This window comes from Lutjanus erythropterus, chromosome 6, assembly GCF_056507025.1.
Source record: "Lutjanus erythropterus isolate fLutEry1 chromosome 6, fLutEry1.hap2, whole genome shotgun sequence".
Taxonomy (NCBI): Eukaryota; Metazoa; Chordata; class Actinopteri; order Lutjaniformes; family Lutjanidae; genus Lutjanus; species Lutjanus erythropterus.
In genome coordinates, this window is record NC_139322.1 from 30869740 (window position 1) to 30897411 (window position 27672).

The window sequence follows — 27672 nt, forward strand, 5'->3', positions numbered from 1 at the left end:
ATGTTAAAACATAAAGCTAAACATTTTGTGTTAGTTTGGTAATGTCAAGTTGTCATAACAAAGACATTGACACGTTGTGTTGTCTTTGTTAATGTCAAGTTGTCATAAAAAGACATTTTGGTCTTGGTTAATGTCTAGTTGTCATGACAAAGCCATCTCAAACAATAGAATTTTTGCATTATTATGACATAATGGATCGAATGACACCTAATGACAACAGTCAATGGTTATGACATGTCATGACTGTTTTATGCACACCCCTTCAGATAAAGTGCTACCAAGTATAATAGAAATAATTTAGTAGACTTTTCTGTGAACTACCACACCACCAAACCATATCACAGCGCTCTAAGGAGGTCAAACCCAAGTGAACAGTCTTTAGCAAATGCAGTTTCAACCCAGCTTTGTCTCATTGAAACACTTAGATCTCAGTGAAGCAGCATACAGATGATAATGGAAATAATATCTGAGAAAATATCTGACTGGCTCTACTTACTAACAAGCCTCATGCATTTGAACAAAGTTTTATCATCGCAGCCAGGGGATAGGAGAAACGAGGAAGTCAGCTCTGCTGTGCTGATTTTAATAGCTCTGAATAATTTCCTCAAATGACGCAAGGGTAACCTGTTATCCTCCAGTTTTAGGTGTTTGCTGCTGAGAATCAGCAGGCAGAGTCATTTTGCCTTTGAAAGCCACCTTGTCTTTTCTAATTTAGACCATGTTCACCCACAAACATGCATGCATTTGGGAATCATCAAGCTGCACAGTAGAAACAGTGGCAAAATCTCAGAATGGGGAATAAATCATAATGCTGTAATCCTGGGATTAACCCTGAATCATTTTCTGCTTATAAAAGTCAATGTACACCTTCTTATATGATATGTACTACTGTAGGTCTTGAAAGAAAAAACATGACTGCAAGGACATAACTGCTAGTGTTTGAGCAGTGTGGGGATTTATGAAGTGTTTCACTTCATTCACATGCTAAAGCGTTGGATGCCGCATGCCACATCTCATGCAAAGTAGCTTTGCTGGAATTACTGTAGTCAAAATTTAGTGTGTAACAAAAAGCTTTGTAAAATAGATACCATTCAACATGTCAGTTACCCGTTTACGTAAATCTAAATGTTAAGACTTGGAAACTGAAACCTCACAGATTTTGGTGATGCCTACTGTGGGGTGTTTTAAGCGCTCACTGTCATCACGTCAAGTGCACTGGGCTGTGACGGGGATAAAATGCAATAAAATACAGGACTTAAGACATTAATCATTGCTGTGGATATGACAGATACAGATATCTTGACCTTGTAATCCATTTCTGAGTACTTTTCTGAATGATTATGCATAGCTACAGGTACACTACTTCTTACTTCCTCTAACTCCTCTTGCGGTATTCCAAGGAGTTCCCAGTCTAGGTGGGACATGTAATCCCAACCCCCCGAGTGTTGTGGCTCTGTCCCAGGTAATCCTCCCAGTTTGACGTGCTTGAAATGCCTTCAAAAGGAGTCATCTTTATCAGACACAACTGGTACCTCTCATTTCAAAGGAGCAGTGGTTCTACTTGAGATTCCTTCTGGATGTCTCTCCATGTCCCTAAGGGTGAGCCCAGACACCCTGAAACTCATTTTGGTTGCTTATAACTGCAGCGTAATTTGGTCAATACCCAGAACTCATGAGCATGAGCAAGGGATGACTAGTAAATCAAGAGCTTTGCTTTTATTCTTAGGTCACTCCAGGCATTTTTAAGCACTGGACCCATGAGCCACTTAGCCCCTAAATTTGGGAGCCTCAGTACATTTTTGGTTGCCTAAATGTAAACTTATGTAAAAACAACACAGAAAAGGCAATTTAACACAATTTAACACTGCCTTCCTTAACTATTATGCTAGTGTTGTCCACTATTCACATGTATTCTGATGTGGTGTTTCCCGAAGGCAATGTTTCCAATGAATAACGTACTAGACTTCTCAGTTAGCTGACAATTTGTGGCACACATGACAGTACTTTTGTCCTTAGATGTGTCCTAGTGTAGCAACTTAAACTCAATTACTCCTAAATGTCCATTGCTGTTTTTTTTTATACTGCAACTTTTGTGTTTCTGGTTCTTCTGTAAAGATTGTGTCAGCAGTTTGGGTAGGCTTATACCCACTGCTTCAGTAGCCTTAACATATTGGTAGCTAGCTGGTGATGAGTACTGTTTGCTGTTTTCATAGAATAATGAGCAAAGTGGCACAAAGGCATTTAGACGTTTGTGGAACTTAAACTTGGTGGCCACAAGAGGCCACCTAGATGAAATGTTTGGTGGCAACAGAGCAGCTTGTTGAGGTCATTGGCCAGGGGCCATGGGGATATCAGAACAATTTTACCATAATGCTCTGGTCCACACCTAGAGTAGACTCACTGAAAGTGTGCCTGAGGGCCACTTACAGACCAGATGAATTGCACAGTTGTGCAACAGTATTCGTACTCTGTATGAGCCCACAAATACAGGAATGTGAGGACATTTGGGACATTACATGTATATATGGGAAGTCACTGTCTCATTCCTTCATTTGCCTGTCTGTATTAGGTTTTCTTCATTCCTGTTTGTCATCATAGTAGATTGTAAGGCTGTTTCAGAGCCGTCCTGGCCGGTTTTCTACCTGTTTGTGCACCTCAGCACTTTGTTCATATTCTAACTAGACAGCAGTGGCTTTAATGGTTTTTTTCCCATATTGCAAGCTTGAAATCCGTATAGCTTAAGCTATGATTCATAGTGCAGGAATAATCCAGGAACTGTGGATCAGGCTTACTGGAGATAACAATATAGTCACACACAATATGGCTAAAAAAGGCACAATTCAATTTGGTTTTGAAAGACTGACTAGGCTGTGCTGTGGAACTGTCAGGACAACTTATCTATTTCATATATATCTATAAGTATGCTAGTAGTAATGAGTTTAGAAGATCATGTATTTTAGCATTTTTGGTTACATTTCAAACAGTACTCTCTTTTCATAATTACATGTACCTAATTGTCTATTGTCTCAAAGTCAAATCAAATTTCATTCCTATAGCCCAAAATCACAAATCACAAATCCTTGATTTGGGTGAAGAAATCACAGTAGATGTTGCATGTAAAGAACAGACCAACAAAATCATGTAGATTTATGTAGATTATAACACATATGTTAAGAACTTGGATCCAGGAGCACACTGAGTTGCCAAGGGAGACCTGAGCCATCCTCTCCACCATGTAGACCTGGAAGAGGACAGACCACACAAAGACAGAGAGAGCTGGAAAGAAAGTGGAAGAGAAACACACACAGCTCGAAGGCATGTGGGAACAGAAACAAAAACAGAAAATTAGAGAAATGCAGCATTTATTTGAAAATCTGGCAACAAAATATCAGTCGTTCTACAGAGATTAATTTGGCACATACGGCACAGGTTGTCTTGCAGCTATCAGAGTTGGAGAAATTTTAAACCTGAAATGTCCTTACTTCCTGGCAGCAACTCAAGGTATTTCAGCCTGATCTGTTGATTGGTCACAATTTAGTTTGAAATTACTCACAGATTTACATGAATAATTTAATTTAATAAAATTCTCTGTAGTAATTTTCAAATTAACCTCTGATCTCCTACACGGAATATTTTATTCTGATTCACCAGTTATTCATTTTGCTGCTGCTGTCTGTTTGTGTTAATACATTGTATTATTTTTTGAGAAAGATAACACATGAATGTTTTTAATCATCCACATCCTTTTATTCCTCCTGTTGGGTGAGAGGGTAAAATATTAGACTGATGCTAACTACAGCAAATATTTGCCTGATATTATAAACCCAAGAGCTCAGGGAAATAATCTGCAGAGTAAAGCAAGTCTATACAGTATAATTTTGCTGCCACTCTCGCCATAAATAGAAATTGTGGCAGAACTCTTAATACTTAAATATAGTGTACAAATAGAATAGTCATAAGATGAACTGAGTCAGTAATATCAGTTACAAAGTAGGCCTAATAGTTATGTAAAGTTTGCTAACATAAACTACCATAGCCTATGAATCATACCAGAACAAGTAAAGCTGTAGCTGCAAAACCCCTTTGTGTATTAAAATGAGGATTGTTGTGTTCTATTGTCATGATCATGCAATTGCTAACATGTGTATGTTTGCATGATCAATGGATTAATTAGTTGTCCACATATAATCTTGAATACTACTCGACTGATCAGCTATTTTTTGCACAGATTTATGACTGAATGCTGCAGGACCTCTGTGATTCAGAGTTCTTGAAAAGACTTGAAAAAATGTTTCTCTGATGGTTCCACGCCAGCGACAGCCAGGCATTATGTTGTCAGGTCATCACATGCATGTGAAGGTAATATCTTAAGAACACCTTGAGGGAATTTCTTCAAACTTGGTACAAGCGTCCACTTGGACTCAAGGATGAACTGATTAGATTTCAGTAGTTAAAGGTCAAAGATAAAGATCATGGTGGCCTCACTTAACACAATTTTGCTAAAACTCAAGAAATCATATGCTAATCGTGACAAAAATACACACAAGTATCCAAAAGGTGATGACATTTTATATCCTAAAGGTTAAAGGGCAACTTCACTGTGTCATCATGATGTTCAGCTCTCTATCAGTCCTCTGTCCTCCTCTGCAAAAACAGTGTCTAAGTGAAGACAGCATGTTCCTCACTGGAAATTATTCACTGGCATCACACATCTAGAACCTCCATTCTGCCAAAAATACACTTCCCAGGATAAAAAGATACAAGGTTCAAAGTTACAGGTCAATGTAGTGGTAAGTTCCATGTCAGATTCTTTCAGAGTCTTCACGACATACATTATATGAGTCTGGACGGACATGGAGCCAAACTCTAACTTGACTGGTTGATGAAGGTACAACTATGAGGCAGTTATTCTATTTTTTGACTGCTCTGTTTTATACGACCTTTGACAGCAGACTTCTCACTCTTCTTAATCAGCTGCTTGGGGCCACAAGTGATCAACAACCGCTTCAGTTTGAAGTCTTGTTTCAGCTCGGGTCAGCGTGTGTGAAGGTCATGTTAATGTTGGTGGACCTTTGCAAATTTCTGCTGGTTGCATCTTGGCACTTGTGGTGGCATTGCAGTAGGTGCCTCACCATCTGTTAGTTAGTTAGTGTCTGGTGGGGATCTGCAGTCTACTGTGTGACCTCTTTTAGGTCCTTATGAATATTTCATCAGTAAACAAATGAATGTGGTATGTCATTTTTCAGTAGTTACATAAACTTGCTTTAGGGGTGCCTTCCTTCTACTTAATACATTTTTTTTCTAAATTCAGGTGACAGTTGCTTTTGTGGCTGATACTGTTTAATGCTCTGCTGGAAACTGAAAAACACTGTCAACAAGTCTTGGATAAGTATGATGCATTATATCCCTAGTCCAGTGACTGTCATTAGTTTTCAGTTGATAATGCTGTGAGTTTCTGTGACATTCTCTTTGCATATATTGAGGCATTAAATCAGCTTGCAGAATTTATTGTTTAAATGTCCATTTGTCCTTGTCCATAACCTGAACACACCTGCCTATAAAAAGCAGCTACTCATATGTCATCACAGTGTAGGCTTGATGGCAGCTGGTTCAGATAGTGCATAAAGCTATTACTTTGAGCCTTTTAAACATGCTAAGGCTTCTGCACCATGCTTTGGCATCCCCTAAGGTTATTATATTGCAGGCTATTTGATCAAATAGGAACATGGATGTGTATGTTGCAGTATGACTTTGGTGGAGGTTATTACCAGCCTGTTTGATGGAAACCCCCCTAATGCACAGCCATGCATGTCTTCTGATAGGCCAACTGAACCATGTACATGTATCAGAGACCAGCATAAAAAAAACACTTGACTCGAAAATGACACCATTAGCACTCCTTAGCTAATTATCTGTGCTAATACCCCTCCAGCTGTGCGTCAGTCAGTGACAATGAAGAGGGGATTAATGTTTGCCAAAAAAAAATCAGAAATGTCGAATTGATCCACAGGCATTGCGGTTCTTTTTCTTTTCCTAAATAGCTAATTTTGTGAAGTAGAAAGAAGCAAAATGGATAACAAGAAATGATAATGTTAAACAGTAGAATGTCAGTCACTGCACTGCAGATTAAATGCAAGACCGCCTCAAAGTCAAAACATAAGCATGGCATTTAAGTCATCATTTAGGATGGTACTTTAATTAAATGTTATCACTGCTCACTTCTCATAGCAGGAAAGGACACTAAAGCTCCACAAAAATGCATCATGTTCACACTGCAACAAAAGGAAACACTTTACTTATAAGGGTCCTTGAAAGTTTCCTGGAAAGAATAATTTAGTTTTGTACTAATTTTCTGACAACAAGAATGTCCTTGCATGCTCCTTTCAGACCCAAGTAAATATTATTTTAATATGAATTTATTATTGACAGCTTTATTCTCAAGATATGTTGAAGTGCATGCTTGCCTCAAGACAAATTTCACAATTTTGCATGTTCAGCTGACCTGCTGTGCACTGACTAAAACACACACACACAAGTTATACTCTGTATCATTTGCATTCATTCATTGAAGTTAATACCAATTGAACATCATCTCTATTTCTCCTATAATGAGTACTAAATTGCATAGTTCTGGGAAATAAAATTACAAGACTAACTAGTGAAAAATGCCTCTGCCCCTGTTTGGGAATATTTCCAGTTTAGTCCCAGTGATAAATGGCAAATAGTGATGGGGAATGAACGCTGAGCAGTGAGTTTGTCAGTCTGGCAGTAAATGTACAGTTAAGGTTTGAGTTTGCCCATGAAAAAAGGCTGCAGCTTCTCAAAACCAAAGCAAAGCTCCTGAGTATCTGTTGTTTTCCAACTGCGGGCAAAAGCATTACTATGACGTGAGTACAATCTGCAGTGGACTAGAGTCGAATTGAGCAGTTTTATTCCACAAATTGTGTAATAATACCATATACCCTGGCAAACTGTCAGGAAGATTTGAAGAAATAGATGAAAATTGGAAAAAAATAGATACTGCCCAAGCTTACTGGATGACTGTCTCCTTCGTTACGGTGTACATGGGCACTGTAGTTTATTTTGAATCGGTTGATCATAAAATATCCTGCCATGAATACGTACTCCTGCACCAAATGTGTATTAATCCACAGCTGAAAAAAAGCTGTTTTGGAAAATAAATAAGCCTTTTTATTAGAAATGAAACTGAAATGTCTGACCCACTTTTAAAGTTTTACATCTACTCTGTGCCTGGGGCCACAGGCAGAGTAAGGAAATGGAAAAGCACCTCAAGATGGACCAACACATTGTGGGTCTTTTCATGGGACTCACTAACAAACAGTATAGAATGAAATGGGCAATTAAACATTGTAATGTGAATTGAGCCCCTGCTATGTAAAACCCTGATTTGGATATTAGATAGAAACTGAGTGAGAGCAGTTCACTCGAGTTTTCAAAGTTTGCTGCGTGCAGTGAATCCACTGTTAGAGACTTGCATATCTTATGTTCTTTGTTCCTAAGGTTGTACTATCTGATCTGATTAATCTCTTTACAATCTATCCCAGATACTCTGCCCTTCGATGGCTTGAGAAATTGCTTTGGCACACCTTACCACTGTGTCTTAGTGATATATTGTCCACATGTTAACTTTATTTCTAGAGCATTTCTTAACAAACAGGTTTGTGATGGAGGTTTTTGCAGATAACATGGGAAACAAAAACAGATAAAATCCAGTTTAGTAAAACAATTCAACACAAAAGAAATGGTTCAGAGTTGTATCTAGGAGTAAGTCTCAAACTCCAAACCATACTGTCAGTATGATTTTATAATTGGCAAGGCAGCTTGTGGGAAGTGATTGTTAAGACAAAGTCACACCTTTTGCTTCAGACATCTCCTGGTTTTCCACACGTTAAAATAAGAATAGCAGAGCATAGTTTCTGAGATTCACGCATCATCCTGCTCATCTTTTGCTACCAAACCCATACCCATCTACAGTTCCAGTGAAATTATAATCCAGAAAACTTGCTTGCTCCAGCCTTAAAAGCCAACTCACATACTCTGGGAGGAAAATATTGTTGACTAAACTTAGGTTTGAATGTTGATGGACAAAGCTATTGGCTTTTAAAAAATGAACACTCAGCTTCAATGCAGGTATTGAAAAGAGCATAGCATTCTAAACATAGAACAGGGTAACCTCTTTCTGTATATGGCCACTGTATATTGAAGATAAGTAATACTTAATTCTACTGTAAGTGTGGGGTTGGAGCAGTCGGACTAATAGGCAGTTTCCAGAATCAGTTCAGACAACTCTACCACAAGCCTTCTCTCTTACTGCCATGTTGCTTTGGTCTAAGCTTCTATAACATAATTTAACTTTCCATGTAATTTCCGCGCATCCAGCTACCAATTATGTTTGGTGAAGTCTTTTTTTGCCCGTTACTGGACTACAGTGCAATCATTTCATGTTGTTGCACTTGCCCTTCCTCAGACTAATTTGATTTCATTGAGGCCTTGGCTATATGTTATTCTGTATGATGCTTGTGCATATGAACTCACTGGATGGCAGAGTCTTCGTAGGGACTTCTGGTGGAAGAAAACAACTGAATGTGGGTGTTAAAGTAGCAAAAATCATGATGTACTGCTGTTGTTGCTGCAATACTACTAATTGAAACGTAATTTCTATATACCGTACAGTAGGAAGGTGAGAACGAAATCCTGATTTTCAAATTATTTGTATAGACTAAAGAGACCTGACACTTTCAATTGAGCTTTCTTGGACTCTTTATACACTTTAACTATAAATCCTCCACCCTAAGTTTTTATCAAATTCCTTTTCGTTAACAGTTTACAAATTTACCTCTTCATTTATCGGCCACTGGCTGATCATTTCTTGTACCTGTATCATCCTACTTGGGCTCAGGCATGCTCAGGTGTCAGCAACATCGCCCACCTGGAAGTGGACCTTCAGCGGGAAGGGGACGTGTCACCTTCAGCTCAGGACGAAGGAGACCAACTTCATGAGCTGCCCTTCACCCCTGTCCATGCCCCTGTCATCACCCTCGGGATGACTGTGCCCAGGTGAGTCCTCTCTCTTGATTGTTCCAGGCTTGGGCAGTGATCGGCTTTAGAAAGTCAAATGTTTTTTATTCTACAGAAAGCCTCCTTGACAGTTTTTGTTTTGTCCTAATATAGTGTAATACATCTTTTGAGAATAACAAAAGACAGCTTTCATAAAATACACTGGACCTCATTTCCATGTTATTTCGTGGCACCTTTTCCACACTCTTCTCTTTGCCTCTGAATCATCATTACTCATGTTAAGGTTAGTGATTTGCATAAACTGGATTAAAATTCAGTATCTGGGACCATTTTACTCTTTGAAACCCAAAGATATTCCTGATCCTGTATTAGAAGTAAAGGAACTACCACCTCATGTATGTTAGTGTCGGCATCAGCTGTGTAGCTTGAATCACAATAAGGAGGCCAGCTGTTATTTGTGCAACGCTAAGCACTGTTTAGTATAATGATACTCATGATATGTGGCTCTATACTGACTTAAGTGGAATTGAATTGGTGGTCACTTCAGGGTGAAAAACATGTTCTATTGTAATCCAGATATATATAACACTTGTGTGATTTGGCCACCTGGCCTCTCTAGATTATGCTACAATCCATTGTACTCAAAACTCCAGGCGAAAAAATCGACCTCTGACAGGGAAAAGTGCAATGTTACAGTCATTTAAGTTGGAATTCCAAGTTTGAAACACCCATCCCTCTATCAAGTCCAATCTCACCGACATAAACACACCTGACCAAACAGCAATACAGTGAACAGTGCCAGAATTACCCTTTCATTACCTTTTCATCATTTTTACTCTATGCAGTGTTTGAATTGTGAAATGTGCTGTAACAACTTTGTAGTTGCCATATCCATTCAGTTGATTTGTGTTTGATAGAAGTCTCTGTGAGTATGCAGTTCCAACCTATTCCCCCTGCCTTTTCTGAAGGTCTAGTGTGTAAGATTTACAGGGATCTGTTGGCAGAATATGGCAGGAAAAAATTTTTTTTTTGTTTTTGTTACTGTAGAATGAGCTGTTTATATCTACAGAGGGTGAGAATCCTCTTCCACAGAGGTAACCATGTTCAACCACCGTGTTTCCCCAGTAACTTAGAACGGACAAACCAAACACTAGCTCTAGATAAGGCCTTTCACGTTTTAAGCCAGCACAGTTTCTTCTATCTGCTTGGAAGGGGAGGGTGACTCAAGTTGTATTCAGTTGCCTGTAATCGTCAAACTCACTCACCCCTAGATGGCACTAAATCCAACACACTGATCCTTTAAAGTGTGCTAATCTGTTAAATCAGCTGCTTTAGATACTTGTTAAAGCTATAAAATACAACGTATGCACATTAAAATGTCTAAAAGTGTGAGACAGTTATATATTTAGTTGCATTGTATACTTACATTATCCCTTATTTCCAACAATGTTCAAAAACATAGAAATCTGTCATTTAGTCAGGATAGTGGCACATTTCCTGCTAGCGGTTGCTAGCTAGTTGGCAGATGCTCTATATTCAGGGAAAACATGAAATACAATGGATACGTCAGAGAGCAAGGAAAGGAAATCAGTGCACATCACTAAACATAACATCAATGAAACTTTAAAATTACCTCATCCATGAACATGATTTCTTCTTGGGTAATGCCAAATAGATTTTTTGAATCAGGTGATTGTTTAAAATGGAAGATAACAATCCCCATGATCTCACGCTACTTCACAACGTTATCAAACTACATCTTATAATGTGAGGGAGACCCAGAGCAGCAGAACTTAGATGTGTTCAAGTTTAGAGTCTTGCCATAGAAGCATCAATTTGCTTTGCTGCAAGCATCCATGTTTTCCTGAGCAGATTCACTTGGATGCGCTTGTGAGTCAGGAATACTGACTTGGAACTGTTGACTTCCGACTTGCAAAGGATTGCAGCATTAACACAGATGGAGCTCGAAGTTACAGGAATTTTTTTCATTTTCTGCTACTTTTATTTTCTCTGATCAGCACTTTGCTACAGTTTCTGATGTGGCTAACCTCTCAACTGCAGCACACGCAGCGACGTAAGTGTTACTCATGTTTTATAGGAGGCATCAAATGAAACCACTCTAAAACATCCTTTTAACATGCCGCTGTTTTATCTGGTCTGGTATCTTGGTGTGAACACTCGTACAGTCCTTCATTACCACAACAGTTCACTGTCTCGCTGTCTACAGAGTGATATCGATTGGCTCACTAATTGGCAGCATGTGTTCACTTGGTGGTATGGGAGAACTCAGCTATGAGCCAATTTAAAGAAATCGTTTTGGCAGCCTTTACGTTTCACTTTGGGTAATGGTCTCACCATTGTTTGTTAGAGTGAAAATTCATCATTAAATCCAGCTGCAAGGAAGTGGTTTTGAAGTTGATTTCGAGGTACAGAATGCAATGAAATGAGCCCACAGTTTACTCTGCAGCTAATAATAGCGTTTGGAGAGGGTATCATAATGGCTGCGCTAATGCAGCCAGGTCTGGTGAGGTGGGACACGGAACGAGAGAGAGAGAACACCCTGCAAATAATGGGCACAGTAACTCAGAAACAAGGCATTGCATTAGTGCAGAGAGTCTGTAAATAAGCAGCTGGCATCGAAACAGTTTCCTAATCCCAGAGTTTGGATCCAGACACGATGCTGTTCAGTTCAGTGGGCTGAAACATCTCTGCCTCTTCACTCGGAGCCAAAACATCTTTTTGACTGTTTTCGGCGTTGAATGACCCACTTCTTTGAGGAGAACAATGAAGTCTAAAGTAGTTTAATTGAAGTTGCTGTGCATATCTGATCGAGCCCCTTTTGAAATAAAAATGATTGCTTGAATATTAATCTACCGGGGCTAAATTAAGATATAACTGTGAGCGATTTGGGAAGAGAGAGGGAAAGCATGAAATTGACAGAACCGCAGAGGAAAAACCCAATCGACTGTCTTCTTCACTGTTGCTGCCTTAATTAGTTTGATCAGGGCTTCCTTCTTTTCACAAATGTGACGCTGTGGGCTGAACTGTTTACCAACTGGACACAGGCAGCGTCACAGTTATGATAAGCCCAAACATTATCGTTCATTTTCCTGTGCTTGCACTTTAGCCAGCCATCTGTGCACTGTGTTTATCTTCCCCAGAGTGTTTGGTGTCAGCGTTGAAAGTATAACTTATGAATGTTACCAGAGTTGTGGAAAAACAGGTGGCCACCATGATTACAGATAACTGCCAATTATGCTTGAAAATCCCGAGGGAGCGCTTTGGCACCCGTTCTCTCTCCCCCACAAGCGCTCTTGTGGTGGTGCCGCTGCTTGACGGATACTGCTGACATCCTCATGCTGTCTAATCATTGTTTCACTGCATTTTTGTGAAGCCCAACCAGGTACTGAAACTCAGGTTCAGCTTAACAGGATGACGTGAGTAAATTTGAAGTCATCTCCCTATAGATAAACATCTTGAGTCATAATGGAACCAATCCAAGATAAACTGAGCTGAGTCTGAAATGATAAAACAGCACATTATTCCACTCAGATCCCCCAAAATTTTCTGCTTCATTTACAACCACAAATCACCCAAGTGAGGCCAGTGCACCAGGGACTAAACACATTAGCTCCTGCTGCTCGTAAAGCTTCGAGAGAGGCATCCACTGAAGCTCTTTTCAGCTTGGTGAATGATTGATGTGTGCTCATGATTCTGGATCTTCTAATGTAAAGGCAGAGTTTTTTGAAGTGGGGTTGTGTGAGAAATATATTGATAATCAGTTTATTAACTACAGCAGATGCCAGTCTGCACATCCCCAGTAAGGAGAAGCACAGAGAAGCACAGAAGCTAAGCAGTATATGCTGTGGACAGGGGCAGCAGCAAAAGGAATTTTAATCACAGTGTGCAGGTTTTGATATTTCTGGAGTGTTGATACTGTCATTCTTTATGATAATGAGGTTCTTGATATTTTGGATCCTAGATAACGAGGTTCTTTACAATTCTTATCATTGATAATAGAATGCTTTATCATTTTTAGCATTGAGTTGGGGTGTTGATATTGTTGATATTTATGATTTTTATTGTTGATATCAGGGTTCTGATGATTTTTGTCTTGATATTAGGCTTCCTCACATTTTTTATCATTAATGTTGGGGCTCTTTATGATTTTTAACATCAATGTCAGTCTTCTTGATAATTTAGTGAGTGTTGTTATTGGGGTTCTTTATGATATATTTTCACTATGGATCTCAGTTATCCTTATTAAGACACAGAAGTCACACCATGAAACAGAGAAACAGATCAAGGCAGCTGTAGACCAACTCTTGTGTTTTGCACGGCAGTATTACTGATTTTGCCTATATGGTTTGGTTGGTTTGGAGAGAGCAAATATATTTTGTTACTGACCCTCAGCAGTACAGTGTGTAGCTTCCACACTGGTACTCCTCTGTGCCTCTCCAAACTGGAGGCGTGTGACCACCATCTACTATAGTTAATACACTGACTATCGATAAATAGCCTAACACATACAAACACACTTCCAAAATAATCCAAACTGTCCTTTTATCCCTTCTCCTCTAGTTCCTGCTCAGTCAGCTCTAGGAGCTCACTGGCCCACATCTATTCTGCTGGCTTCCCTGACATCGTGGACTGTGGTGGGCAGGTTGCAGAAGTCTTGGACCCCACAGAGCCCGTGCCCTTTGACCCTCAGCGTGAGGAGACTGACCTTCTACAGGGGAACCTGCTGGTGTTCCAGTTTCTGGCGTTTACCAGGTGAGGCCTGATGTGCTGGGTCACTGGAGCACCATTGTTGGTTTTGACTTATAGCAGCAGCTCAATGTTTTTGCTGTTGTCATAAATATCAGTATAGATTAGACTTGTATGCTATGATAGATAGTGTGATTACACGCTGTTTACTGTAAACATAATCATTTGTGCTTCCAAAAATATCAGAACTCTTGTTGTTGCAGTGATTTGACAGCTCTTTACTCACATCTTACTGTACACTGAGCCACTGGCCATACAGGAATAAATGCATCTTTTATGCATTTTGGTTGAAGGCCAAGGACAATGCCCTGCTTGCCTTGAGATTTTTCCTTTTTTTCTATTGAACTGCAGCCAAAACATCAATGCACTTAAGCCATGCAGGCATAAAGTCCTTCCAGTCATCCTCAACACACATGTCAAGTACATAAACATACACAGCACGCTGACATACGCTCACAAATAGCAGAAAAGCACATAAACACATTTCCCGTCAGCATAGCCTGAATAGCGCCTCTGTCAGCGGCCCGTCACAAAAACCCTGGAGCCAGTGTCCCCTCTGTCAGGGCCTGACAGTGGAGGGGGGCTGCTGAAGGATGGCTACAAAACACACCACTCTTTATGTCCTTCTAGCTTGTCATCAGCACTGTCAGCAGTTTGATGAGCCCAACTCACATCTGTCTTGTTCATCATAGACTCACCACCGCCATGCTGCCGTAACTTCCTATGCACCAACTTAAACACTCTGCCATTTCTCGCTGCTCAGAGACATGTGATGTATAATTCAGTTCAAGGTGCTGAGTTTGAATAGACAGATCTGCTCTGTTGTCAGTTAGAATTAATATACAATATGTAGATGAAAATGTTCTTCTGGCTCTTCCTGTGTGGTAATTGATGCCATTAACTTCATTTAGAGTCCCCTCAGGGTGCTTCAAACTTTAGAGTCGGGGAAATGACAGCAGACTCATTACACTGACTTGAATTTTTTATAGACTAGTTGGTATTCCGAGTGATTCCATGTAATCATGTGACATATCAGCAAGTGCTTTGCCTTTTTTTTGTAAAATTTGCAGTTTTCAACAAAAAATATGGCAGCAGAAATCTCCAGATCAACACTAGAAACCTGCCAATATGGCACTGGTTCCTATATGAGTGATATCTGCCTGGCCCATATGAAACGCAGATGATGGCGCCTCGTTTTGGTGCCACTTAAATGCCTGAGCTCTTGAATATGCCTTCTGGTCCTCTGAAGTTGACATTACAGGCAACAGAAGCTGGCATCACCGCACCTGCCTTCGCAGATATTACACTTGCTCTGATGGCAGCTAAACATAGCTAGAAATACCTAAAGCAAAATGGTAGTTTCCCTGTATTTCACCCCCCACCACCCCCACCAACACCACCACCACACACAAACAGACACACACAATGTCCAGAACCCAAGGTGACATCTTCAAATTATTGGTTTTGTCAATCAGTTTTGTCATCTACTGTTAATTCTTCTTCTTTTCTTTTTTGGTTGCTCTAAAATTAGGGGTTGCCACAGTAGCTCTGTCAGCTACTGTAATTGTAAAATTTTCTGTGGGTTTTTGTTTTAGTTTTTGTCAGTGTTGTTTCAGCCTCTACAATCAAACGTATTGTGTTAACATTTCTGCCTAAATGCTACCATATTAAGACTAAACCGAACAAGTTGATAGTCGAACAGATGGGCAGTACAGTGACATCTTGATGAAATTTGAACCTATTACAGAATAACCCTAGTTTGTTGACACGGTGACATTGCAGCATATGGAAATGCAGGCAGTCAGACTAATTGGACATTGTAAATAAACCCCCACTTTAGCCGAACAATAAAATTATTACCAAAAGAGTCTGAGACTGACCTCCTAGTTCCATTTTAACTTTCCATACTTCCGTTGTTGTTCATGCACAGATTGTGTACAAAATATGAAATATGAATTTTTCCCCCACCTAGGTTGAGCAGAGTGGTCAATAATTACATATTCCATACCTCCAGCTTTCCCCAACACAGCACTGCTATCCTGTTTATTCCATACAGGCTGGCAATTAAATCACTTCCTTTCTGCAGGCAAGTTGGAAGGAAGTTTGGTCGTAAATCCTAGTTATACTGTAAGATTATAACAGCAAATATTTAAAGCCTCTGGGTAGGTTGAAACTCTATCGTATTATCAGTTGGAGACAGTGAAACAAAGCTGATATTTTAATATCAGAGAGTTTGGGCTTTGTTTTAATTTGTCTGTTGTGACGGTATGAAAGCTTACTTGATTCTTCCAGTTCTTTTTCAAGGAGATCTTCAGGTGATCTGACGTCAAACCTGAAACCACTTGAACATACATCCATGTGGCTCAATGTAGAGTAGGTCAGAGGTTATCTCATAATTATGATAAACGCGTATGGCGGGGGTTTAGGCAGCAGCAGCAGTAGCACTTAGGCAACCGGGGAGCCTGTGGATGGCAATTTAATTCCTACCTCTCACCCAGGTGCCATAATTATCAATATTGTCTGTTTACAGAATGAATATTAATGGCGGCTTCTCTGTGAAGATGGAGCATGGCAGCATCTTTAACAGTGGAATACCGGAGTGTGTGATTGACTGGGAGGTCACACAGATCCCACTTTGAAGTCTCTGGCTCTGACAGCCTGTCCGTGGTCTTGGATGGTGTGTGTGTGTGTGTGTGTGTGTGTGTGTGTGTGTGTGTTGGGTGGGGGGGCTTCCAGCAACTCCGTGCTTGTTTTCAAATGCCTTTTCTCTTCCCTCATTATTGAATACCCAATGACTGATTGCTAATCTGTTTATCAGACGGAAACAGAAAGAGGCTTCCTGAAACTCGCTCATTATTTAATGTGTTCAGAGCTAAATCGGGTGCTTGCAGGCTCACCGGGACTTTTTGTGGGCAGTCAGCAGTTTGAAGTGTGTGTGTTTAGATCTGTATACATGTGTGTGAAATCACACTCAGAGGGAGGTGTTTGTGTGAAAAGGAATACACAACACCAGGAGGTTCTCTTAGTCACAAAATACTTTTTTTTTCTCCATAGGACTCCTAGTAAGCAAAAAATGACACACAATACAATGATTCCCGACAGAATATAACCATATTTATACACTTTTTTGCATAAAAAGACAAGATTTCCTGTCTTGCACAGATCTAATAACTAGTTTTCATGCTGCTTTTAGTTTTTAAGAAGGAGCCAATCTATCCACTTATTATGAATCAAAGGTGTAGGGCTGAGTTTGTACCCACTCAATCACCAGCCCAATTTATAGCCACTTTTAAGGTGTGATTTACCCCCTTAAGTTCTAATCCTCATTTTGATTATTGGGTTTTCACTTTTAAGGAGCTGTAAAGCTCAATTACCGGCTCTGGTGGGACGTGCAAGACATGCATATTTGATTTTTTTTTCTTTCCTGGAATTGTCTGAGCTGAATCATTAGCTGAAATTTGATTTACTTTCCCAGGTTGTTAATGACATTTTCAACCACTAATTTTCAAATAAGCATACCACTCTACTCCTCACATAGACTTTGCAATAAAAATATCACAGGTATTGTTTAATTGATAATATCTACGGTACTAAATCAGACACTTGTGCATTTATTTACATGCAGCATTGCTCTACTGCCTTCAAATGTTGCACTATGAGCAGTCATTATTTTCTAAAAAATCGGAAAAAAAACCCTCTGTCTTTTGACAGGATACCAACAGCGGGTGTCGGCCCTGATTGGCCTGCCAACATCTACTTCACCTTCCAGTTCTATCGCTTTCCACCAGTCACATCGCAGCAGCTCAAACTACTGACCAGTGACAAGGTTCAACAGAAAGCAAGCGATCCACTTCCCTGTGTCTTGGCCTCCATCAACAAAGACGGCACTGTCAACTCTGGTAAGGATCCACCACTGCAAAAAATGACACTGCTCATTTCCTCACTGAAATGTAGAGCCAACAGTTTGGGTGCATTTAATGTGTCTTTAATATTTTGTCAACTAAAATGTGCGTGGAATGTGAAAAAATAAATTTATCTATTAAAAAAAAAAGGTATTGTAAGCCCACACATGCAAGTCCTTCTGGTGTTGTGATGATACCAGAATTTTACACTTTGATACCATACAAGTATAAAAAAAACACACCTGATACCTTTTTCAGTACCATGACAAAAAGAAAAGAAAGCCCTAGGAACACAAAATATTTTTTTCTTACTTTTTAAAATAACCTGCACACAGTGCTGGTACAAAAACAGAGCTGCAAGCAACAATACAGACTAAACTAATTAGGAATGTAGATCTTTATGTATATATTTTGAAAAATGTATAACTTCTGCACTTTTGATACTATACTACTTCGACTTTGTTTTATTTTAAGCATGTGATATTGAAAAAGTATTGATACTTTTGATGACCTTAGTCCCTTCTGTTGTTTACAGTCAACAATGTCAGAGTCATATGTCTGGTACAGATTCAGCATTTAAACCAGGCTGTGACTTATTTCCTGCTCTCCAGGTTTACATTGTACAATCTGCGTTTACAAACTGCAAGCTCGTACCATGATGCTCCATGATGTTCTGGGATGCTGAGGCACTTCTCTTTCAATCAGCCGAGCGGGCGCTGATTGATGTCAAGTCTATTCATGTAGCAACTAATGAAATGGAAGAGATATTACAGCTTCTGACAGAGCGTGATATTGAACACACAAACAACCCCCCCCCCTCCTGGTTCCTACGCCTACCCATATTCTCCATTCCCCAGACATACACTCTGGTCTAACTCTGTCAATATTTCTCGGTCTGTCTCTGCGTCTTTCTCAGTGTATATCATCCAGTGTGTCCTTCCACAAAGCCCTCCTACGTTCAGACAGATCCCTCCATGTATTCTAAGGCTGGGAGCATTTCCACCTATTTACTCATAAGTGCTGAACTCGAAAGCCCCCCTTTCTTATTTAGAGGATTAGGCTCTATGGTTATCATATAAAAGGTTGTTTGTTCACAGCTTCTCTTAGTGTTTAACCAGGTAATTGTTTTCTATCAAACTCTGACTCATCTGTGTGTTGCTACTGTACCGGCTGAACCACATACACAAAGTACTGTTTGTGTCCAAATAAGAGCTTGCCGTTCTGTGAAGGTGTTATTACAGTTTGTCATGAAATTGCAACTCAAAACAATTAGCTAAACTGTGTGGATTCAAAAGAAATTCTCTTGTGACATTAAATCTGTTTTTGGTGCAAAGCCATTACAAACTGATATGAGAAATGTCTGTGAACATTTGGAAATGAACAAAATTATTGTTATAATTGTTCCCAAAATTACAAGTTTAGTGAATTAAATATGTCAAATTACTAACACTGGCTGAAAAAAAACATTCTCTGTATCTGATTTTATTGGAGAGGTGGCAATTTTCATTAATGTTATTGATGTTTAAACAAAAGTTGTATCACCAGAGTAATAGAATTAAAAATTGAGAGCAAGAGGGAACTTTATTTTGCTTTCCATTTCTATGCTAAAGCAGGAAACACAACAGACAAAACACCACAGACAACACTTGAATTTAAACAAAGACACCAAACAAAGACATAATGGAAGCTAGTTTCATCATCAAGTGAGACTATGTAAGACAGATTTCATCTTACAAATTAAAGTTTAAATTCATATGAAATAAAATGCAGCTGTGGTTAATTCAGGACATCCTGGGGTTTTGTGACTACAGCCTTAGTCTGGTATGACCGCTAGTTTATAGTGGCTAATGTTAGCTAAAGTTAGCAGAACAAAACAAGAGAGAAACAAACTGTGTTTCACCAAACAAAAACGTATTTCTTGTTTCCTGTTTTGGGTCTCGTTCCACTTGGTTTGAGTCAGCTCACCTTTAACATCTGACTCACGATAGTCCTGGGAAATCAAGGGACATTTGATGTGAATATTCAATATTTTGATATTACAGAGGGAACAAATTAATATTGAGAGGCGAAGTCACTCCATTTCAGGCGTGCCCCATGGGAACTAACTTTGAAAAAATATGAGCGGTTATCTATTGTATGGGAAGAGACAAATAATTTTCTGATCCCGTTTGAACTGTGCCATGAAGTACATATATGCTGTTTGTCAGTTTGAAACATATTTTTACAAGTCAAGAAAGTTGCTGGTTCTGGAAGGTTTGTCATAGTTTAGTTTAGTTTCATGTTAAACCACTCAGTGAACTACATCTCTTGTTTCGAATGTAGTTTATAATAAGAACAAGTAAGACCCACTGTTGTTTGACTATGTTCTAGTACAAAAAACACATAGGCATTGTAGCTTCAGCAGCTTTTGGAGAAAGTTATAACGTCTCTTATGCGACCTCTGGTTGTGTAGTCTTTCTAATTATGTACCTTAACACTCTGACACTTCAACAGTTTTACAACAAAACTCCAAAACATATCCTTTAAATTGACAAACATCATATGTGTTATTCATGGCACAATTCAAATCAAAAAATAATTTCTCTCTCACCATAGATCGCTGATATTTTTTTTCGACGTTAGGTCCTATGATGGTGGAGTTTAGACAAGTTTGTGATTAGTGGGTGAAGAAAGTCATTCATCTAAAAGCTAATAAATTTTGGATAATTGTGTCAGAAGTTGGTGGAGACCAAAGCAGAGCTAAAAGGAGAGTAAATATTGGATTGAATGGAAATGTTGCTCCGTGTCTGCTGGGTGGGTGGGTTTGCAACTCGTTTTGCTGCCTCGTAGTGGCCAAAAACCTTTTGCAGTCTTGGTAAAAACTTCCCTTTGTAGCAATAATCAATAGTAATAGCTACAATCTGAACCTTCAAAACAGTAAATTGACAGTTTTTCCTTTGAGAGCAGTGATAATTCATTAATGTTTTTGGATTGTGTGTATGACTGGCTCACCTCAAGTCACAGTACTTCAGTGGATATAAGGTCATGATTTTGACTTTGCCATTACACACACCAGATCAATACTTTTAAGCCCTCCTGTGACAGATTTTAAGCCTTCCTATTGCTTTGCTCAGGGTAATTGTAAACGTGTGTGACACCAAAACAGGCTAAATTATATTATTCTCTAACACGTATAGAATTGAGTTGATTGATTTTTGTCTTTTCTCAGTGGTTTGTCTGAGTCTTATACCCTGAGGCAATACTATCTGCTACTCCCACCATTCACTGCTGAGATGAGCTGTTGGTATTCAGTATGACCATGAGATAATATAAAATAAACATGTTTTGTTTGTGTATTCTGTTTTGTCCCCCTAAACACCGATTTCCTCCCATCCTTATTCAGTCTTATTGTCATGTCTCAATCTGTGAAAATGATTGCAGAGCCCTGTCCGACCCAATGAGCTTCAACCACATACTGTAGGGACCCTTACATTTATTTTGATGTCTCACTTCAACTATTGTGACAGCCTGCCTCTATTGGTGGATTCCTTTGACACCGTGTCATGCCTTTCCAGCTTACATAATTTTTTCCCACCTAAGATGATATGTTTCTCCCAGTCATTTTACAATACATACACCAGAAGACAATCAGCTCTCTCTGTGCCACTGTGGCACTAAGTACTCCAACACTGAGAGAGGAGTGAGACACAGTCTGGCATCCTGCTGTTTACCTCATCTAGGTTAAAGTGTTCCATCTCAACGAGTGATTTCGTTTAGGTAATAGGTGCATTTTTTTCTTTTTACAATTTTGTGAAAACTAAAAGGTTAAACTGAAGGTAATAACACCAGAGAGTAAAGGAAAATGCAGTTCGCTTCCTGCTAATTGGCGCAACAAGAAAAGGCTTTTTTGAATGACAGCTGTGGGACACACTGAAAGTCCCGAAGAGCTAATCTTAATAACACATCAGTATCTGAACTGTGTTAGTTTTGGCAATTATTTGCCAGGGATGAGAATAATCCTTCTATGCCCTACACAACCAGGGTCCACCCACACAGCTGGTTTCATTTGCCTCCTGACTAGAACTTTTCACGGGACTGTGTGGGCGTGTACAGGCTGTGCTTGACTGACAGACCTGTGACTTTGCAGTTGGTTTTGTTCCATCTATTAAGATAAATTCATATTGAACACAAGGCCAGTTCTCACCTTGCGCTACAAAGAATGGACCAACTGAACAGACATTAGCTTTTGCAAGCTAACAATGCACCAAATTTGCATGTACATAGTGTTTCTGTGTTGGACTTGTGTGGTAGGTCAGTCTCAAAACTTACTCCTGTACCATTTATAAATGGAGGCATAAAGCCTTGGGATACACACACTTTTTCCTCTCGAATGTCAAAATCTCAAATCTCAAAAGCAGATACAATCATTCAGCTAACAAGGATACGGCTGAGTCACTCGCCTGAGTTTGTACCACCTAGAAACAAGTTTGGGTCTTTTCACTTTACATGCCGCCTCTGAAATTCACTATACGTAACTTTCTTTTTAATAGATGTAGTTTAGTGACTTCAGCAAACTCCCAGCATACAGTAGCAAAAACGCAACCTTAAACTGAGGTCTAATCAGGCAGAATAATGAAAACACCTGTGTGGGTGTACAGGACCTCTGGAAAAAAAGTATCAGCTGTACAATTCAGTGTCCAAAGAATGATTTGAAATTGAAATTTCACACAGGAAAAGCAAAATGTTTTCTCAACATTTGATGATTTGTTCTTGTTTTCTGAAATGTTCTTCAGGCTGTGTCACTGCCTTTTTCAATTAGCCAGCTTTTAAACTGTGATTCCTGTGATTGTCTTCTTGATAAAAACAGAACATTTGTTTGGCCTCGAATGTGTGACATGTGAAGCCTTATTAAATCCGTCCCTTTGTTGGAATTCCCCATTCAGAGTAGTTAAAGGTGCAGCAAACAGTTGTTGAGAAAGATAGTTGATTGCCGCATCTCATTCCCAGGTTGTTAAAGTGTGATCTGTGATTTGAAGATGGTTGTTTTTTTTTTAGTCTCATTCCCAGGTCATCAATTACTTGCGTTTTGGGAATCTGACTCAACAATCAACTATCTTACTGATCTGTGCTTGGCCAAAGTCTCCCGTCACGGCTAGATTTTCCAAAGCCTGAAAACAGAGCCAAGAGGAGGAGCAGGCGTTTGGTTTTGTCTTAGACCACTTGAATTACAATATGCTTAAAGCTGATAATGGAACTTATCCAGTGATGCAAAAAAAATAAACTGCTTACCCCAGCTTTATATTGGGAAGCTTCAGTTATTGATCTGATATGTTTGGAAGTTTAGCTGTGAAACTGACCATTTACTAAACCTCTCCCAACAACTGTGATTGACCGATCATAATGTAAGTGTAGCTAAGCAACTGTTATTGACAGGGTTGTTGTTTTGTTAATTAACATTAATTAATGTTAGATGTTTATGCACAAAAACAACTTGGTTAGGGTTAGGAAAAGACAGTATGGTTTGTGTTAAATAACTATTCCATTAAGGCAGGGTTAGGGCTTTAATAACACACTAGTCGTCTTCTGTGGCAAAGTCAGACATTTTGTTGACCCATCCAACCACTCTACAGTCGGTCCTCTGTCGATTTTGTGGCTCTAAGACAACATTACCTTGTTTCCTTCTTTGCTTCGGACAGACAAGAGTCATAATTCTTACAACCACTTGAGGTCTTTGCCATATGAACATAAACATTTGTCGCTGTTGTTTGCTGAAACAACAGATTGATCCTGTTGTTTTTCTTGGGTTGGCAGCCTCTTATAAGAAATAAGCAGTTTATATTATCTTTATCTGATAATACATATTGCGCCTTGTCTATCAAAATGAGCTCGCTTCAGGTAATGAAAAAGGCAAAAGTATTTATCTAAATATGTTGTGGATTATTACTTTTAGGTGTTCTTGTAGAAGACCATCAAGAGTATCAGCTAATTTTAAAATAAGTATCAAATGTAATGAGGTGTCATATGTATCATATGTCTGATATCGCAGTGAGAAACCTTAAAAGGCCACCATATGTTTCCCTGGATATATCGCTAAATGTGGCCTTAGTCTACCATGATGCTCTGGTTTGCGTCAGTCTCTACATCTATCCGTACACTCTGTGCATCCTCAGTGTTTTCTTTGCCTGCAGCCTTCACAGCGTTGTTGAGAGTTGTTGATCCCCGGCAGGATTTTCAGCCTGCCTGGTCTGCTGTGTACACACCAGGCAGGGCATCCAGGTTGTGAGGAGGGGGGGGTAGGGGGTGGTGGGGGGGCGGGTGGTGGTTTGTCTGCTGGGTGCCGCTCCTCGTCTGCAGACCTAGCTGCACACACGCACGCAACCCTGTACAACCCTTGGGCCAGATCTGTCAGCTCTTCCCTGCTTGTGAGCACAAACACACACAGCACAATCTCTCTCTCTCTCTCTCTCTCTCTCTCTCTCTCTCTCTCTCTCTCTCTCTCTGCTGCTCTCCCTCTGTGTTCTCATTGCCACCCGTCCACTGCGCACAAGCCCAGAGCATGCTGGGAGAATTAATGGTCCAAGTGGAGAGAGTTGGCGGGTGGTTGGGGAGAAGGACGGGGGGAGAGGGAGTCTGCATAGGTTAGGTTAAAGGAAAGGGAGTCTTTAAGCATCTCAGAAATATAGATACAGTAAAGACTGCTTTGGTCTTTGTTTCTTCCACCGTCTCTTCAACAAGCCTGTAATGTCCTTTTGATTAAATTAAATAAATAAATACATTTCTATAGCTGTCATTGTTGTCTACTTTAGATGTAATGGAGTTTCCCCTAGTCAGTATGTTTTTTTCCATCTAAGATATGTGATCAAAAAATCATTCCAGTGTGGGTGGATTTTTCAGTATGTGAAACCTTCACTGTAACCTACCTCAACTCACTTTAAGCAGCTGCAATATGCTCAGATGAATTTTATTTTGCCTTTCACTGCAGAGGTTTAGTGTCTCATGACTGTTGACTGTATTTTTGCACTGCCGCCTTATTCATCCCATTTGAACTTCATTAACGAGTGTATAGGAGTTGTGGAGCAAAAGAGTCACAGAAGATACAGATGGAGGCGACAAGCCTTCGTAGAAAAGGTGTCGAAAATTAGACCCGGGAGTGAATTCCGATCGTATCCTCTCCTATTGAAGACAAAAGCCAGATGTTAGTGGATATTTTTTTGTTGAGTGTAAAAGGGGCTTTAAAGGAGAAGTGTGTGATTTCCAGTGGCATCTAGCGTTCAAACCTTAGATTGCAACTAAGAGGATTTACCCCGACACCGTCCCTCTCTTACCAAGAGTACGGTGGCCGTTAGCGGACAAAATGGTGAGCGAAAGCTTTCTCACAACAAACTACAATTATGTGTGTAGGATGAATTACCTGTCCAGCAGAAAACAGGCAACAACTATGTCGACCCTACAGTATGTAACTATAAATGGCTATTTCTAAAGTAACGGGAACATATAGATTATGAGTTTACGTTGATTGATAATAATAAATAACATATTTATATATAATATATCTCATTTATGTACATAAATTCCTGTAATTATTACACACTGGACCTTTAAGTCCGATTCAACTGAATTTTCTAACTTGATAAGAAGAAAACAAAACATTACCACAGTGTTTTTGAATACATCTCACAGAAGCAGACAACATCAACTGTCTGAGAACACCAGACCAGAACCAGTGGCACACACACACACACACACACACACACACACACACACACACACACACACACACACACACACACACACACACACACACACACACATTATGCGAGAATATGTGTTTGTGTGTGTGTATTTAAAAAAAAACAAAAGAATTTTCTGACAGTTCATGTGTGGAGGGAGTCAGAGGGGCTTACTGGTCTATTTAACACAGCAGGGCTGTCACCAAAGGTCCTCATTACTCCACTTCTATCCAGCCAGCTGCTTCTCCGCACGTTCAACTTATAGGAAGAAAGACAGCGTGGGAGCTTTGATATGAAGCTGGAGGGAGGTTGTGTGGGAGAATTCTGGGAGTCAAGTTGGCACACGGACCCACACTCACACCTTTCATACAGACACAGGGCAGCATCAACACACCGCTGGTACCCACTCACCAGCTGAGTTAGCTCACTAATAGGGTCACTTTCATTCAAACCGCACAGAGTTAGGGGATGAGTCAGATCTCATGTTGGTACATCGCAGAGCTGTCATCAGAGAATCAGAGGGCCACTCATCTTACATTGTCAAAATGAATCTTGGCTTTTACTGAATTGATCCAGTCAAAATGAAATTGTTGCTGTGGATGTCCCTGCATGTGACCTTGCACAAATGGACAAAAGAGAGGAAGCAGAAGAAGAAGACATTTATTTGCATAGCACTCTGGACAGGAGAGTCACAAAGTGCTTTACAACAGCATTAAACAACATACAAAAAAGTAATCTAAAAAGTGCCAAGACTAAAACACAATACATAATGAAAAGTGCACAATAAGAATTACTTACAGTGCAGACCTGGTGCATATATAACACTGGTCTAAACAGGTATGTCTTTAGCTACCTTTTAAAGATTCCACTAAATCAGCAGACTGTAAATTTGCAGGCAGAGCATTCCATAGTTTAGGTGCTACAGCTTCAAAGGCTAAGTCACAGTGGGTCCAAGGCACATGCATGGGACAGACAACAAATTCAGCTTATTTGACCAAAGAGGGAAGTATGGGAGTAATGTGAGACTGCCTATTTGACCCAGTGAGAAGTCTTGTGGCATTATTCTGGATTGCGTATGTATGATCAAGGCTAGATATGCTAAGTCAGATGTAAAGTGCATTACTCTAGTCAATGCATGATGATGATGATGCTTACTGCAGCTTGATCAAATATTATCCCGAAAGGGAAGAGGCCTAATACTTTGTATGATCATGCTGTAACCTTTTCTGGAACAACAATCAGAACCTCCATCTTATCAGCCCTTCGCTGTCACATATTTTCTGCCGTTCGATCCCTCATGGTGGTAAGATGGTCTAGGAGCCTGGTGAACCTAAAGGCCTTGTTAGTTTTAAATGAAAGGTGAAGCTGAATATAATCCTCAAATTATATGGAATATCAGATTTGTTTATGATCTGTCCCAAGGGCATCAAATATAAACTGAATAACAGAGGACCCTGAACCGAGACCTGTGGGACACCACAAGACAGTAGAAGCAGACAGAAATCCTCCTGCAGAGACATAGAAACACCTGTCATTGAGAAACTGATGACAGATGAAAAAACAGTCTAATGCTATAACTTATATTCCCAAAATAACAAATAGTTAACAAAATAAACACTAAATATTTAATGAGATTTACTGCCACCCATTGTCTGCAGAGCAGCTTCAGTTTCCCAACTGTGTCCAGTATTTCCTTGAAAAAAAGAAAACCTTTTTTTCTGAGTGATTAAGAGGAAACTCTGCTCCTCTTAAAGGTCCAGAAGTGTTGATTGTTGATGTGCTGATTAAAGCCATGATTCTATCCCGCTGCTCATAAAATCACTCTTGAGGTTTTTAGTGTGTTATGCGCCATTATCATCTTGAGTTATGGGAACCCTAGGGTGCTTCTGATTTTGTGAAATAGCCTCATACTCCCAGGTTATTGTACTCCCTTGCAGTGCAATCATCGGACCTAATGACTCCCAGTAGATGGCTGCTGCACCAGTTCAGATCAGTCCACAAGGTTGACAGCTGGTTACAGATATTATGGCTCTTGCTCCAAATTTAAACCCATCTGGGTGGAGGGAAAAGCTAAAATAATGATTAGATCGATGACCTCTTTTTGTTTTGTTTTTTTGAGGCTGAACAGTGCTTTTATGGTGTTAAGTATCAACTTGCCATTGCATCAGTGCAGTTTATCACACAAATGGGTGACAAATTAAAGGGTTATTTAGTGTGGCACTTCCATAAAGATGAGAAAATTGTGAGATATACTG

At 39.7% G+C, this 27672-nt stretch overlaps 1 protein-coding gene across 1 annotated transcript in view; it reads left to right on the forward strand.

Annotated features, from left to right (window-relative positions):
• The window catches only part of nphp4 (nephronophthisis 4), a 222786-nt gene that overhangs the window by 144242 nt on the left and 50872 nt on the right, over positions 1-27672 (forward strand). Inside the window, exons 13-15 of the mRNA XM_084721632.1 lie at positions 8921-9078; positions 13621-13812; positions 17518-17705. Coding sequence (XP_084577758.1) covers positions 8921-9078; positions 13621-13812; positions 17518-17705 — 538 coding nt within the window. The remainder of the gene's footprint in view (positions 1-8920; positions 9079-13620; positions 13813-17517; positions 17706-27672) is intronic.